At 38.1% G+C, this 16,171-nt stretch overlaps 1 protein-coding gene across 1 annotated transcript; it reads right to left on the bottom strand.

Annotated features, from left to right (window-relative positions):
• Positions 1–5,365: 5,365 nt before the first annotated feature.
• Positions 5,366–6,016, bottom strand: LOC141635454 (secreted RxLR effector protein 161-like). Its single transcript, XM_074446708.1, has one exon. The coding sequence runs from the start codon at positions 6,014–6,016 to the stop codon at positions 5,366–5,368; it is 651 nt and encodes a 216-aa protein (XP_074302809.1).
• Between the last annotated feature and the right edge of the window lie 10,155 nt (positions 6,017–16,171).

Raw genomic sequence — 16,171 nt, 5'->3', positions numbered from 1 at the left:
AGTTGAGTGATTTTGGTTACTTTTTGTCACAAAAATCACCTTGTTCTTTCATTGAGTGACGAGTGAAAACCGTGAGGATGTCGTTGCCTTGGTCTCCTTAGTCATGGGTCCTTTGGTTGAATCTTGTGTCGGCCTTGTAATTCTCGACGGACTTGCCCTTTCTTCCCTTTCCCCGCTCTTGAATTTGTTTCTTGAGCATTGGTCACACAAGGGTTGCTTTTGTCACATTTAGGGGGTTGGCACCTCAATTGGCACTTCCGAGACTCAGTACTCCGACCGAGACCATGTTTTGTTGTTTGAAAAATCCGACCACTTAGATGAGGAAAGTGGATCATTTTGTTAGATGCATTCTATTTGTTGACTACGTGCTTTCATGATGAATGTGTCAAAAGTTTTGTAGCAAGACCCAACTTGCCTTGCAATAGGGCACTCTCCCCTCATGAGTGTCAAATTGTGAGTTGAAGGGGCGTTGAGTGCGCTAATACTCGATCGGCTTTAGTAGTAGTTTAGTTGAGTGATGCTTATATTGTGCATCCACTCTCCATATCTATCATAATAATGTTTTGTACATTTGGTTTAAGGACTTACTTGGGGACGAGTAAGGTTTAAGTGTGGGGAGGTTTGATATACACTTATTTTACTTCCAAATCCCTCTTTCTTTTTATGCATACCGACTCGTATCGAGTCGGTTTCGGGTGTTTTTCCTTGCATTTTGTGCCCAACGCCCGTACTTGTTACCTTGTGTGTCCTTTTGTAGGAAACGGCCCAAGTATGGAGGAATTGGGGCAAGAAAGGCACCCCATTGCCTTTACATGAAGAAGAGGTGAAAAATGAAGAAGAGTGTGTTTTGCCGGTCCACCGGCAGCCGGTCTAGCCACCGGCAAAACACATCCCCAGGAATTACTTGAGAAGTTGAAGGAAAGCTGAAGAGAGTGCTTTGCCGGCAGGCCGGCAACCGGCCCACCGGTAAAGCACAGCAATTGGAATTAAAAGAAGAATTGGAGGAAAAACAAGCTTGGCCTCGCTGCCGGTAGGAGCGCCGGCAGCCGGCCAACCGGCATTTCACACATCAGAGATAAGAAGAAGTCCTGAAGAAGGTGTTTTGCCGGCAGGCCGGCAACCGGCCCACCGGCAAAACACAGATGCCAGCTATTTTTAAAACCTTGCACGGTTTTGCCGGTAGGACCACCGGCTGCCGGTGGACCGGCAAAACGCAGCAGCACGGGATTTGGCTTTTCTTCCTCTTTTCTTCCTAATCTTATACAAGCCTATAAATACCCCTCTCCTTAAACCCTTGTACACACAACCCTAGATCTAAGAATATTTCCCTTTCAAGTTTAAAACTTTGCTAATCCTTTTGCTAATCATTCCTTAATTAGAGTAGTAATTCAATCAATTTGTGATTGAATTTGGGTTGTAAGAAGAAGATTGAAAGTTTATACTTATTTATTCTATCATTCTTCCTTTCTTGCTTCTTGATTGGTATTATTTCTTTCCTTATTTCCATTTGTTTACATTTTGTTCTTCCTTCAAGTTTATTTGATTGTTTATGTTAAAATTGTTGTTGTTGTTTGTTTGTTGTTCTTGTTTTCATCATTGTTCATCTTTTCATTGTTCATCTTTGCTTTGATTCTCTTTCATTTGTTCATCCTTGGTTAGTTGTCCTCAAAGACTTAATCTTTGAGTGGATTTGGTTAAAGATCGTGTCTTTTAGTTTAATAAACCTTGTTATTAGATTAATATCACTTTTCCTCCTAATTATTGTTGATTTGTTGCATGCTTAGTAGTAAGATTTATCTCCTCACCATGTTTGTGACCAAAGTTTCCATCTTTATTGTTTATTTTGCAATTAGAACCATGAGTAGTGAGTAGTCTCCTTCTAGGACTCGGTTTGACCCAATATGGGTAATTTCACTAACTAATCATTATTAGGCTAATTTGTGGGGAAAATTGGTTAGGGTAGTCTTGGGGAATTTTCATGCTTAAGGTTTGGTTTCCGGGTAGTGTCGGCTTTTGACCCTTGCCACACCAACGGAAGTTGGTTAGGTTGTTAGTCGAGTATTTGGGGACCGACCCTTGTCACCAACTAAGGTTGAGACCGGAAGGGAGAACCGAGGGAGGGTGCCCCTAGGCTAGTGTTTGAATTCGACCTCCGGAAGGGGGAGTGGGATGACCCGGAATATGATGAGGGCTTAATGACCTTGACCATTTACTTGACCTCCTTGGGAAAATGCATGTTCTTGGGGTTGTTGGGTTTTGAGTTAGGGAGACCGGCTTTCGAACCCGGGAGGGGGGTTAGCCGGAGTAGCTAGTGTCCTAGTGCGAGACCGGAAGGGAGGTTCTAGGCGAATTAGAGCCATCTCCCCCTTACCTTTCTACCCCTTTTGATTAGCCGAGACGGTTAGTATGTGGAATTACTCATGTTCATGGTCGGACCGAGTTCTAGTCTTTCTCTTTATTTGATTTATCCTTTACTTTTAGCTTGCTTTTATCTTACCTTGTCTTTAGTCTTTAAATTTGATAGTTTAGTGCTGGTTTGTTACCACCCTCTTTATTATTTATCGACTTAGCTAAACCGGTGAATTAGAACGATTAGTACTCCACCTACTCCTTGTGGGATCGACCCTTTTAAGTGTACAACGATAAAATCGTGCACTTGCGAGGTTTGACTTGAGACCATCAGTGATCATGTGGAAAAAGGACATGTTAAACTTATCTTTTGCAAAACCGAAAATCAAATTGCCGATATTTTCACTAAGCCACTTGCAAGAGAACATTTTGAGAATTTTAGACTAGAAATTGGGTTAATTAATTGCTTGTGATTTTTAGTGTGAGTTTTACAAATTTTCTTAATTGATTAAATTAAAATTGGATATATGTTATTAAGTATTCTAAGTGCATTGACATCACTTTTATACCAAAAATTGACACCGTATTCGTGAGTCGGTAATCACTCAACCTCATATCTAAATTTACGTTTATAATATACTACTTTGCGTTTTTATTTCGAGTGATTGAAATTAATTAGTTGGGCCAACTACCTCACTTACCTCATTTAATTCTTGGGCCACTTTCTATCCATAACCCACCGTCTAAACTCCCTCAACCCACCGAAATCCCACAACCCACTTATCCCTTCATCTCCCAAATCCCTTCGGTTAGTACTACTGAGAATCCGACTAAGTCTGCCGATTCCATTCCGATTCCGGCAAAGAAAGCTAACAAAAGAAAGGAGAAAGCTACTTCATCGTCGCAAAGGTCTATGTGAAACAAAGAACCAAACAACTACATGTTCTACATATGCATCAAGAGATGATCGGGAAGTTGGTTAGAAAAACGGAGATAGATGAAATTGAAAATTGAAGTTGGTTAAAAAAAAAAAAAAAAAAACGGGAAGGCAATATGCAAAATGTCAAAGTGATTGTACTTATTGGAAACAAGATAGATGCAATTGAGGGTCTTCAGAAAAGAAGTAAATAGAAAATTTGGAAGAAATAGAAAGGAAGTCACAATGTATGCCACTGTTGCTATGCTCAAAGGTCAAGATCAAATTTGTCAAGAATTTTCATGAAATGAGAGCAACATATAAAAAGTTGATGTTCCCCCATCACATGTCGTGTACTAAGGAAAATATGAGAAGTTGATGCTCTTTCATCATATGTTGAGAAGTTATATCGATGCATACCTTGGTGGTTTCAATATAACAAAATCCAATGCAACAGTTGAGATGACTGTGACTCGGCCCTTCATTGTCAAACCTCAACCTTTTTCAATCCTCTTCATTATCCTCAAAAATAATGACCAAACTTCCGCACCCTAAATTTGTCCATAATCAAACTTGTCTTTTGCCTTACATCTTTTGTCCCACCTTGTTGTGCCCTTCTAAGACATTTCTTTTCACTCGTTATTTTAATGCTTGATGGTGTATCTTAAACTTTAAAAGTCAAACTTAAATCAAACTAACCATGACAATTTTACATTGCCCCAAAACAAGATTCAAAGCTAAGAAGGTTAGGCCTAGACATTAGTTAATCAAATGCAAAGAGATTAAGAGCATGAGTTTACCTTTTCCCCCTCTTGACATCATCAAAAAGGATAGGGATGTCAAAGGCATTAGAGTGCAGATAACCACAAGAAAACACAAAAAGACACATATAACCGTGACAAGGTAACAAAGTCAACATAAACATATGGATTAAACATAAGTTAACCATAGTTCACCATGGCTAAATAAAGTTTAAGATACACCATCAAGCATTAAAATAACGAGTGAAAAGAAATGTCTTAGAAGGGCACAACAAGGTGGGACAAAAGATGTAAGGCAAAAGACAAGTTTGATTATGGGCAAATTTAGGGTGCGGAAGTTTGGTCATTATTTTTGAGGATAATGAAGAGGATTGAAAAAGGTTGAGGTTTGACAATGAAGGGCCGAGTCACAGTCATCTCAACTGTTGCATTGGATTTTGTTATATTGAAACCACCAAGGTATGCATCGATATAACTTCTCAACATATGATGAAGAGCATCAACGTCTCATATTTTCCTTAGTACACGACATGTGATGGGGGAACATCAACTTTTTATATGTTGCTCTCATTTCATGAAAATTCTTGACAAATTTGATCTTGACCTTTGAGCATAGCAACAGTGGCATACACTGTGACTTCCTTTCTATTTCTTCCAAATTTTCTATTTACTTCTTTTCTGAAGACCCTCAATTGCATCTATCTTGTTTCCAATAAGTACAATCACTTTGACATTTCGCATATTGCCTTCCCGTTTTTTTTTTTTTTTTTTTTTTTTTTTTTTTTTTTTTAACCAACTTCAGTTTTCAATTTCATCTATCTCCGTTTTTCTAACCAACTTCTCGATCATCTCTTGATGCATATGTAGAACATGTAGTTGTTTGGTTCTTTGTTTCACATAGACCTTTGCGACGATGAAGTAGCTTTCTCCTTTCTTTTGTTAGCTTTCTTTGCCGGAATCGGAACGAAATCGGCAGACTTAGTCGGATTCTCAGTAGTACTAACCGAAGGGATTTGGGAGATGAAGGGATAAGTGGGTTGTGGGATTTCGGTGGGTTGAGGGAGTTTAGACGGTGGGTTATGGATAGAAAGTGGCCCAAGAATTAAATGAGGTAAGTGAGGTAGTTGGCCCAACTAATTAATTTCAATCACTCGAAATAAAAACGCAAAGTAGTATATTATAAACGTAAATTTAGATATGAGGTTGAGTGATTACCGACTCACGAATACGGTGTCAATTTTTGGTCTAAAAGTGATGTCAATGCACTTAGAATACTTAATAACATATATCCAATTTTAATTTAATCAATTAAGAAAATTTGTAAAACTCACACTAAAAATCACAAGCAATTAATTAACCCAATTTCTAGTCTAAAATTCTCAAAATGTTCTCTTGCAAGTGGCTTAGTGAAAATATCGGCAATTTGATTTTCGGTTTTGCAAAAGATAAGTTTAACATGTCCTTTTTCCACATGATCACGAATAAAGTGGTGACGAATATCAATATGTTTGGTTTTAGAGTGTTGAATAGGATTTTTGGAAATATTTATTGCACTCGTATTATCACACATTATGGGAACGGAGTCAAAAATAATACCAAAATCCAAGAGTTGTTGTCTTACCCAAAGTAATTGAGAACAACAATGTGCCGCACTAACATACTCATTTTCGGCCGTAGAAAGAGCTACCGTATTTTGTTTCTTTGAGCCCCAAGAGATCAAACAAGGACCCAAGAATGTGGCAATTCCGGAGGTACTCTTTCTATCCACCGTGCATCCCGCATAGTCCGCATCCGAATAGCCTATGAGATCAAAAGGACAATATAAGGGATACCATAAGTAAAGATTTTGTGTTCCAATCAAATACCGAAGAATTCGTTTAACGACTTTGAAATGTGATTCTTTCGGATTTGCTTGGAACCTAGCACATAAACAAACACTAAAGAGAATGTCGGGACGACTTGCGGTCAAGTAGAGAAGTGAGCCTATCATACCTCTATACACCTTATCACTAACATTCTTACCGAGTTCATCTTTGTCCAATTTGGACCCGGCTACCATAGGTGTATCATGAGACTTACCATTAGTCATCCCAAATTTCTTAAGCATTTCTTTGATATACTTTTGTTGATGGATCATGATTCCATCCTTTGATTGCTTAATTTGGAGCCCAAGGAAAAATCATAGCTCACCCATCATACTCATTTCAAACTCCGACTTCATTAGTTCCGAAAAATATAAGTAAAGGAGTTCATTTGTTGCACCAAATATAATGTCATCAACATATACTTGTACAACCAACAGTTCGTCTGACTCTGACTTCAAGAACAATGTTTTGTCAACGGAGCCTTTTTTAAAACCATTTTCAATAAGAAACTTAGACAATCTATCATACCAACACCTATGTGCTTGTTTTAAACCATAAAGAGCTTTGTCTAGTTTGAAAACATGGTTAGACAAATCATTGTTCTCAAAACCCGGTGGTTGCTCTACAAAGACATCTTCTTCCAAATATCCATTTAAGAAAGCGGTTTTAACATCCATTTGGAAGAGTTTAATGCCTTTGTGAGCCGCAAAAGCTATAAGTAATCGTATGGCCTCAAGTCTAGCTACCGGTGCATAGGTTTCATCGTAATCAATACCCTCTTGTTGGTTGTAACCTTACACCACTAGCCTAGCCTTGTTCCTTACAATTTCTCCCGAGTCATCAAGCTTATTGCGAAAGACTCACCTAGTACCAATGACGGTACGATTAGGCGGTCTAGGGACTAAGTGCCATACCTCGTTTCTTTTGAATTGATTGAGTTCTTCTTGCACAGCAAGCAACCATCTGCATCGATCAAGGCGATCACACATTTGAAGGTTCAATTTGAGAAAGGAAGGCATTGTGGGCACAATACTCATTGAGATGAGCGAGATTGTTGAGGGATGATCTTGTTCGAATTCCCGAGTTGAGATCACTTGTGAGATTAGAGAGTGGATGAGAGCTTTGATGTTTCCACTTCTTTGGAACACGGTTTCTTGTTCCCCCTCAGCAGCATCAGTCACAGTGACTGTTTCTTTTGGCCTGGAGTGATCTTCATCATCACTGTTTTGGGTTACTTCAGTTCTGGAGGTGGAGGCAACAGTCGTTGGGTCTGTTGCTTCCAGAGAAGAAATAGTAGCAGATGTGCTACGTGTTCCCCCTGAGTTGCTGATCTCCTTTGAAGGTGACAGTCTCTGTGTCTGTTGCAAGTCAGTGCTGGGAGTTTCTTCATCCTCGAACACGAATTCCTTTCGAACAAGGCCAATCTCAAACTCATCGCCATCACTATCATCATCATCATTCACGTTTTGTACCTGTCCAAGCACACTAGATTCATCAAAAATGACATGGATGCTTTCTTCAATTAACAAGGTTCGTTTATTGTAAACTTTATAGGCCTTGCTATGATCGGAGTACCCAATAAATACTCCTTCATCACTACGTGGATCGAACTTACCCAAGTTGTTTTTACCATTGTTATGAACAAAACATTTGCTTCCAAAACATCTAAAATATGAAATGTTGGGTTTTCTTCCACGTAGCAACTCATAGAGAGTTTTATTCAAAATACTCCTTATCATGACACGATTATGAATGTTGCAAGCGGTATTTACCGCTTCGGCCCAAAAGTTCTTAGGCAACTTACTAGATAATAACATTGTTCTAGCCATTCCTTCGAGGGTTCTATTCATCCTTTCAACCACATCATTTTGTTGTGGTGTTCTAGGAGCCGAGAAGTTATGGTCTACACCATTGTCATCACAATAAGCACCAAATGATGAGTTTTCGAATTCGGTTCCGTGATCGGTTCTTATTGAAACAAGTTTTAAACCAAGTTTATTTTGAATCTTTCTTAACCAAATTAGAAACTCATCAAGTGTCTCATCCTTAGAGCTTAGGAAGAGTGCCCAAACGAACCTAGAGTAATCATCAACAATGACACACACATAACGACTACCACCTCTACTTCTAGTTCTCATTGGTCCACACAAGTCGATATGTAAAAGTTGCAAAGGTTGAGATGTACTCATAATTCTTTTGGATTTAAAGGAACTTCTAACATGTTTGCCTCTAGCACATTCATCACATACTTTATCAAAATCAAACTTCATGTTGGGAATACCTTCAACTAAGTCGAGTCTTTTAAGGGTATTAAGAGTTTTTGTACTAACATGACCAAACCTTTTATGCCATAACCAAGGATCATTGTTCATTACACTCATGCAAGACATGGTGTGACCGGATAGAGTGTTCAAGTTAGTTAAGTAAACATCTTTGACACGTCTTCCTTCGAGTATTAGTTCATTAGTAGTGGCATCAATTATTCGACACATATTAGCACTAAATTCTACAATATTACCCTTATCACAAAGTTGAGAGATACTAAGAAGATCATGCTTCAAACCTTTGACAAGCCGCACGTTGTCGACACAAAGTAATGGTGACTTACCAACTTTTCCAATGCCAATTACTTCACCTTTCTTGTTGTCACCAAACCTTACCGTGCCACCATTGTATGCTTTAAGTGAGAGGAATTGGCTTCTATCACCCGTCATGTGACGAGAGCATCCACTATCCAAATACCAATTGCGGCCGCCTCTCACCAAGCCCTACACAAGATTAGACTTTGAGTTTAGGAACCCAAACAAACTTGGGTCCCCTTTTGTGATCAACATATCTTATGGTATCTTTCCTAATCCATATTTGCTTAATTATTTTGAGGTTCTTGTTAATGTCATGAAACCTTTTTTCACAAGTGTTGAGGACATGACCATTCTTACCACAATAATTGCAAATAATGTATTCGGGAAGACCAACATACTTTCCCCTTCTAAAATCGGTTCTAGGCTTCTGGATGTAACAGTTTGTCTGACTGTTCCATTTGAACCCCAAACCAGCAGTTTTGTTACATCTCTCGGTTTGATTCGTGAGGAAGTTTAACACGGTTTGACTTCCTTCCCATTTTTCAGTGATGTTTTTAGCACTAACAAGTTCCTTGTTTAGTTCCTCGACTTTGAAGGTGAGATACTTGTTTCTTTCTTTAGAGCTTTCAAGCTCCCTTTTCATTATGTCATACTCGGATTTAAGCTCCATGAAAGTTTCAGATTTTTGTTGAACATTAAGCTTAAGACTCGAGATGCATTTATCTAGGTGAACGAGTTTAGATCTAGATGAACTACATTCGGGAGATTCATGTTGAAATTTGACAAATTTTTCGTGAAGCATTCTAATCTCCCTCTTGTAGGCATCTATGTTAACCTTAAGACATTCATTCTCCTTGGATAAGTTAGTGACAAGTTCATTCGAAACTTCATTGCTACTCTTGTCGAGGTGACATCCGAGACACTCACTTTAGGTTCTTCTACCTCATCAACTAGGTCATTAATGACGCCTTTGAAAAGAGATTTTTCTTTTAAAAGTTCATCATTCTTTTCAACTTCTATAGACAATCCTTTTTCCACTATGAAGTCATGAGTGTGAGCATTGAGTTTCGACACAAGATATCCAATTCTTTCTTTAGAATCCTCATACTTAGATGTCATCTCATCAAGACGTTTGTTTAGATCAACGAATTCATCGGATCTATGATGAGGAGTAGATCTAGAAGTGCTACACTCGGGCATACCCTTTTGAAGAAAGGTGAGCCTCTCATGAAGAACCTCTATTTCTTTCTTTAGACTAACTACCTCACCTTTTAGACACTTGTTTTCATTGACCAAACATTCAATTTTCTCATTGGACTTGTCTAAATGTTTGTCAGAAGCAACAGATCTCGGACATCTTTTTTCTTTTAGGTCTACAATCTCAACCACAAGGTCATCTAATTCATCTTTGAGAGCATCTTTGTCCTTCAAAAGGTCATCACGTTCCTTGGTTAGCAAGGAAACTTGCATCACCAAAGTGGTGTTGGCATTTTCAAGGTCAGAGACATCCGTGGGGATCATTTTCAGACACTCAAGTTCTTTAGTCAATTGTTTGTTCAATTTGTTGACTCTTTTTACTTCATCATAAGTCTCAGAGGTGACAGTGACACTGTCTGTTGCTTTCAGTTCATTTTTAAGGTTAAAGTTTTCTTGAGCAATTTCTTCAATTTCGTCTTGCATGACATCAAGCTTATCATTTTGTGAACGACACTTATCAAAGAGTTTGTCAAGAAGCTTACATACCTTTTCTTTGGAGTAAGATCTAACCTTGGCTTTTAGATGTTTTACCTCATTGTCGGAGTCCGAGTCGGAATCATCGGGGTGAGCCATGAGACATCTAAGATGTTCAATTTTGGAAGTTTTTGAGACTTTGTCCTTGAGATGACTTGTAAGACACATTTTAGACTCTAGTTGCTCCTCGATGAGTTCCTCATCTTCCTCGGAGTCGGACATTCCCCAAATTACGGTCATGACTCTATGTTTGTAGTCCCTTTTAACTTTATCTCGTTTTTCCTTTGATTCGATTTCATCCCACTTGGGACATTCTTTAACTTGGTGAGTTTTATCACCACACTTAAAGCATCCCACGGTGGAACTAGGTCGTTTCCTAGGAAAACGTTTTTTCGAGTAATTATTATTGAACTTTCTATTTTCTAGATCATTGACCAACCCAACTAGATTCCTTGAGAACATAGCAAACTCGTTTTCCTCCTCGTCTTCTCCATCACTTGGAGAGGACGTGAGAGCGAGGCTCCTTCCCTTTGAAGACTCACTAGAATGCTTATCGAGATTGAACTCGTGAGCCATTAGTGATCCCATTAGTTCATGAGGAGATAGGGTTGACAAATCTTTGGCTTCCTCTATAGCGGTAACCTTGGGTTGCCACTTAGCGGTTAGACTACGAAGGATTTTCCGAATGATGTCCTCGGACTCGAAATCCCTTCCTAGACTTTTTAGCTCATTAATAATACAAGAAAAACGTGAAGAAAAGCTATTTATGGACTCGTCCTTTGACATTCTAAACATCTCATATTGTTGCATGAGAAGGTCAATACGGTGTTTTCTTACTTGGGACGTCCCTTCATAGGCAAGTACAAGGGAATCCCAAATAGATTTTGCCGTAGGACATCCGAAGATTCGACTAACTTCCCCCTCACCAACACAACGTTGAAGAATCGACATTGCTTTGGAATTCTTTTCGGCAAGTTTGAAGTCGTTTTCATTGTAATTTCTTTCCTCTTTTGTCTTTGTGAAACCATTTAGGATATCGGTTTCCTCAATGGCAAGAGGTCCATTTTGGATGATGTTCCAACATTGATAATCGATACTTTTGATGTAATGTTCCATTTTGAGTTTCCACCATCCAAAATTCGAACCGGTAAAGACCGGGATCTTGGAGTGTTTCTCGGAATCCATTACCCACGAATCAAACTCTAAGGCGATTAGCCTCGATCAAGAGCACGAGGCTCTGATACCAATTGTTGAGTTTATGGATTCAAGTACCTAAGAGGGGGAGGGGGGTGAATTAGGTACTAGTTAAAAATTTTAACTTCAACTTTATTGATTTAAAGTGAGTTATTAGATTGAACGAGTGATAATGAATGTTTGCTGAAGTATGAAAGTAACAATGGTTCTGACTGTAGCTATTTGTCTTAGTTTATGAAGTACAGACTGCAGACCAAATGTGACAGTATGATGAACTGTTACTTCGATGTTTAAGCAAAGCAAAACAAACAAAATGAAAAGCAGCGGAAATAGAAAGAAAAGATCAACACACGAGATTTTGAATTGGTTCAGCAAATACTCAAGTGCCTACGTCTAATCTACCTTTTTATTGCTTTCTTTTAGTGATATACTCCGACAACTAAAAGACCCTTACAATAAAAGACACCAACCTACTCCGGTTGTAAAGCTAGTCAAAGAACTACTCCGTTCTTGTGACAAGCCAACTCGTAACCTACTCCGGTTGCCAAGAGTTAAAGACTACTCCGTCCTAAACTCTACTAACACACTTAGAATGTTATAGGATCAAGTTTCCACTAACATATTCTTAGCAAAGAATAGAGATGGACAACTTTTACAAGATCAACAATTCTTAAGCAAGAGAGTTTAGTATGATAAAGTAACAGTAGCCACGACTGTAACAACTTGAAGACTTTTAAAGGTTTTTGCAAAGACACACGATTTTTAAGCTTTAAAAACAATTTGCAAAGTTGGAAAATTATTTCAGAAAAGTCTTGGGATTTTATGAAGGAGAGGCTCGCCTTTTATAAAGGAAATGGGTGAGGGGGTTGCTAGGGTTTTGAAGGGTCAAAGACCACACATGTGAAGGGCATTAGCAACCACCCAAAACTTGCACCAAAGAGGGCTCTTTTGCAAAGGCAAGAATAGAGAAAGAGTGTTTGAAAAATATCCTTAAAAGCTCATGCAAATTCAGAAAACAAAGGATGTGAGACAAGTCACATGATGACAAGTTAACACAAATATGGCAAAAAGCATTTCTTGTTTTCTAAAAGACCAAAGGGTTGAATTTGCATAAAGAGGAAACATTTTGAAATTAATAAATATTCAAACCACTCTTTGTTGAAGACCAACTCCTAATAAAATCTGAAGTTTTATCTTTGAAAAATAAGAGTCACGTGAAAGATTTTTGAAAGATAAAAAGGGCTTCAAGTTTTACGAATTGTGGCAACAAACCAAGCAGCTGTTTACTAATGAAAGCAACAGTCAACTTGACTGTTTCTATTACTCTAAGATACTCTACTTTCTCGCTTGTACATTAAATGACACTAAGACTCAATACAATGGGATGATTAACAACTTCAACACTTCTTAATCCATGCTTGATTTAATCATTAATCCTGAAAAGGTAAACTAAGATAACACAAATCAAATGGGCATGTTATCATCAATCATAAGGAACCCAACAATGTTTAAACAACATGCTTCACTATATTGTTCGTTCACCCATAATTCAGGACAATAACGATCCTAGTTGTACAATAGCGCATTTTGATCTGTCCTCAGAAACATGGAGAAATGACTTGAATTTTCCAGTAAAGAGGCCGACATATGTCGAGCTTGGAGTGTGGGATGATTGTTTATACCTACGACTTGGTCTTGATGCGATAAGTTATGGTCCTCATAATGTATGGGTCATGAGAGGATGTAGAGATGAAGATTCATGGAGCATCAAGTATAATATTCCAGCCAAGTTTTGGAAATATTCTCTTGTTGCGGCTTCAAAGGAAGGACCTCTTCGATTACTGTTTTTGCGCAAATATTCTGATTATGGGAGCGCCCATCAGCTAGTGTGGTATAATCCATATGATGCCACAACCGAATCATTCCATCTAGAAAAATTGTCATCGGACTCTTTATTTCGTCTTTGTATTACAAGTCTCGTTACAATTCCAGGGGTTTCCCACATGTGAGGCATGGAAAATTAAATATTTGCATCTCCGCCATATTCTTGGTTTGAACGTGACAGTGTTTCACAACGCAACCTTCGGAGCCGTATAAATAGGGTAGGACGTCTCCATACAAATAAGAGTTTAACTTAGGAGTCGTTTGGTTCACCATGGGAAGATAGAATTCCCGGGAAGATTAAATTCATGTGAAGTTGAAAATCACGTGAAGTGTAGAAATCTTGTTTGGTTGGATGTGGGAACTTGAATTCATGTGGGAATTCCCACTTACCTAGGGGGGCTAGGTAAGTGACTTCCTACATGATGTAGGAATTGGAGTTCCATAGGAAGTTCTACTTCCCATGAATTGGGCAACCAAACAAACATTCATTTAGCTACTTCCCATGATTTTCCAATTCCTATGAATTTGTAAGGCAACCAAACAACCCCTTAGCTTACTATATTAAGCTTGCATAAAGATAATCAAACTGTTTTGACTCATTATGAGTTTATTCAAATTGGATCATTTTTTGTAGTACTATTACTGTTCATGTTGATTCACTCACATAGTCACAGCCTCGAGCCCTCGAGTTGTGACAATCAATTCGTATTAGATTCGGCCATATTACAATCAATGCATTATGATTGACAAAAAATATACCATACACGCAGTGGCAAGTCCAGGATTTTGATTTCGGTGTAGCAAAATTTATACTTAAGGTAAAATATATAGATAATTAGTGTGAAAGTAGTAAATTTTGGTGTAGCAAATCACAAAATTCTAACCGAATTTTTCGCCTTTGGTGTAGTGGCTGCGACACCGAAGGCCTTAGTGGCCTTGCCCCTGCATACAGGTCAACAAGAGTTTAGAAAGAAAAAAAAATGTCCAGAAGAACCATTTACCGAAAAAAGAAAAAAAAATCTCTAACACCCTAGCCTCCATCAATCTTACCCGGAGCTTCCATCCATAGGTAGTCGACGATACGCCCTAATTTTTTTTTTTTTTTTTTGATGACGAGGGGGTTGAGCCCCCCGGGCCCATGCATTCCCGCACTACTACATGGACCATGTAAGCCGCCACCCCCTTCGGAACTGCAGTGGCCAAGTGATCATCGCCTCAGCTAGTAGTCGAACCCGAGATCTCTCAACTCCTGCATTTCTGCAAGTTTTAAGGTTTAACCCGGCTAGCACTGGACTAACACCACTTGGTTTAAAATTGTTTCATCTTCAATCAATAGTATGCACATCTATCATTTAGTTAATAAAAGTTCCCATTTTGGTGAGAATAATTTTTCAATCCCGTATTTTGGGGGGTTTTTCAAGTTCTTCCCGTATTTAGTTTCAAGAGTAATAGAATATAGACAAGAATAATTCATTGAAGGTTCGTGTATGTTCTTTTAAAATATACAAGTTATTTGTCAACGATATTTAGAACTAGAAAAGGTAAATTTTCTCATAGTGAATCAAAGGAAACATCTCCCAATGATGCATGAAGATAGTAATACGAGGATGAGCCGAATTCCCAAATCATGTTTTGTGATTATTAGTTCACTAGATAATTAGTTTTATTTTGGTTTCCATAAGATTGGTTGTCGATTGCATATCTTTTATAAGTGTCATAAGGCGTTTTATAAATAATGAATTGTTTTTGTTTTAAAAAAATATATAAAAAAATTACGATGCGGATTTGATATATGATTAGTTGATTATGATAAGATATAAAATTTGTGAGAGACGTATTCTTACCAAGTTATTGGTAGACCATTTTTTTCATAACATTTTTATTATTGATTGTGACTCAAATGAATCTTTTATATGATGCACGTTTTTAGATAAGCAAGCCCCATTTATTGTAGATCGTGACAATATGTGTTCGTACAACTTTTTACCGTATACATACCCTTTACGTACTCGGTACCCCCTCGTTCCGGTCATTTGATACCCTCTCCATTCCGTTCATTTGTTTACCTTTGATTTTGCACACAAAGACCAAGGAAAAAAGATGGCACCATTTGTGGATATTGTTGGAGATTAACAAGCAGATAATACGTTATATGGTTGTTGAATATCTCTTTTATTGATTAATGTGTGATATTCCAAATCCACATTGCTAATGGAATCCCAACGATCTCTAGATTGATCAGAATATCCTTTTAATGCTAGAATCCGTTACTTGAACGAAACTAGATCTTGTGCAATTATATTGAATATTTGACGACACATTCCGTACCTTGTTAAAATTGTTTACCAACCACACATTGTCAAACTAAATCCAATTATCTCTCGATACGTTCCTCAATAAATCCGATTGGTACGGATTCTTTCCCCAACTAACGATGAGATCTTGGTGGAATTGCCACATATGAAATTGAACACAATTTTGCAAACAAATAGCCCACTTATTTCTCGAGAAAACATGGGAAACATGCTCTATATCAAATTCATTTGATTGAATAGTTGACTCAGTCCCTTGTTGTTTGACGAAATCCTCCACTTTAATTGGTCTTTTTTTCACGAAAAGTTGTCCCGAATTCAAGTTAATTATGTTTCGCATCCTCCTCAGAGAAAGAGGATCAAACAATTCCCAATCATGGTCTTTGACGATCGGATCATCCAGATATTTTATATCTTTCTCTTTGAATGAGATCTCAATTCCAGCAGCGGTTTCATTAGATATCTTACAACTAGAATCCCTCTTTTTTCTAATCCAGTTCCTCCACCACTGCGAACCCCGGTTAGATTCAGGCATGATACACTTTTTAGTTATTGGAAAAAAACCAAGTACTAGTAC

The sequence above is a fragment of the Silene latifolia genome, chromosome 2 (genome assembly GCF_048544455.1).
Source record: "Silene latifolia isolate original U9 population chromosome 2, ASM4854445v1, whole genome shotgun sequence".
NCBI classification, from domain to species: Eukaryota; Viridiplantae; Streptophyta; class Magnoliopsida; order Caryophyllales; family Caryophyllaceae; genus Silene; species Silene latifolia.
Note: the sequence above shows the minus strand (reverse complement) of the source record. Positions and strands in the feature narration are given on the sequence as shown.

Excerpts from the sequence above, each read along its gene's own strand:
- LOC141635454 (XM_074446708.1), bottom strand. The coding sequence starts at position 6,016 with ATGATAGGCTCACTTCTCTACTTGACCGCAAGTCGTCCCGACATTCTC.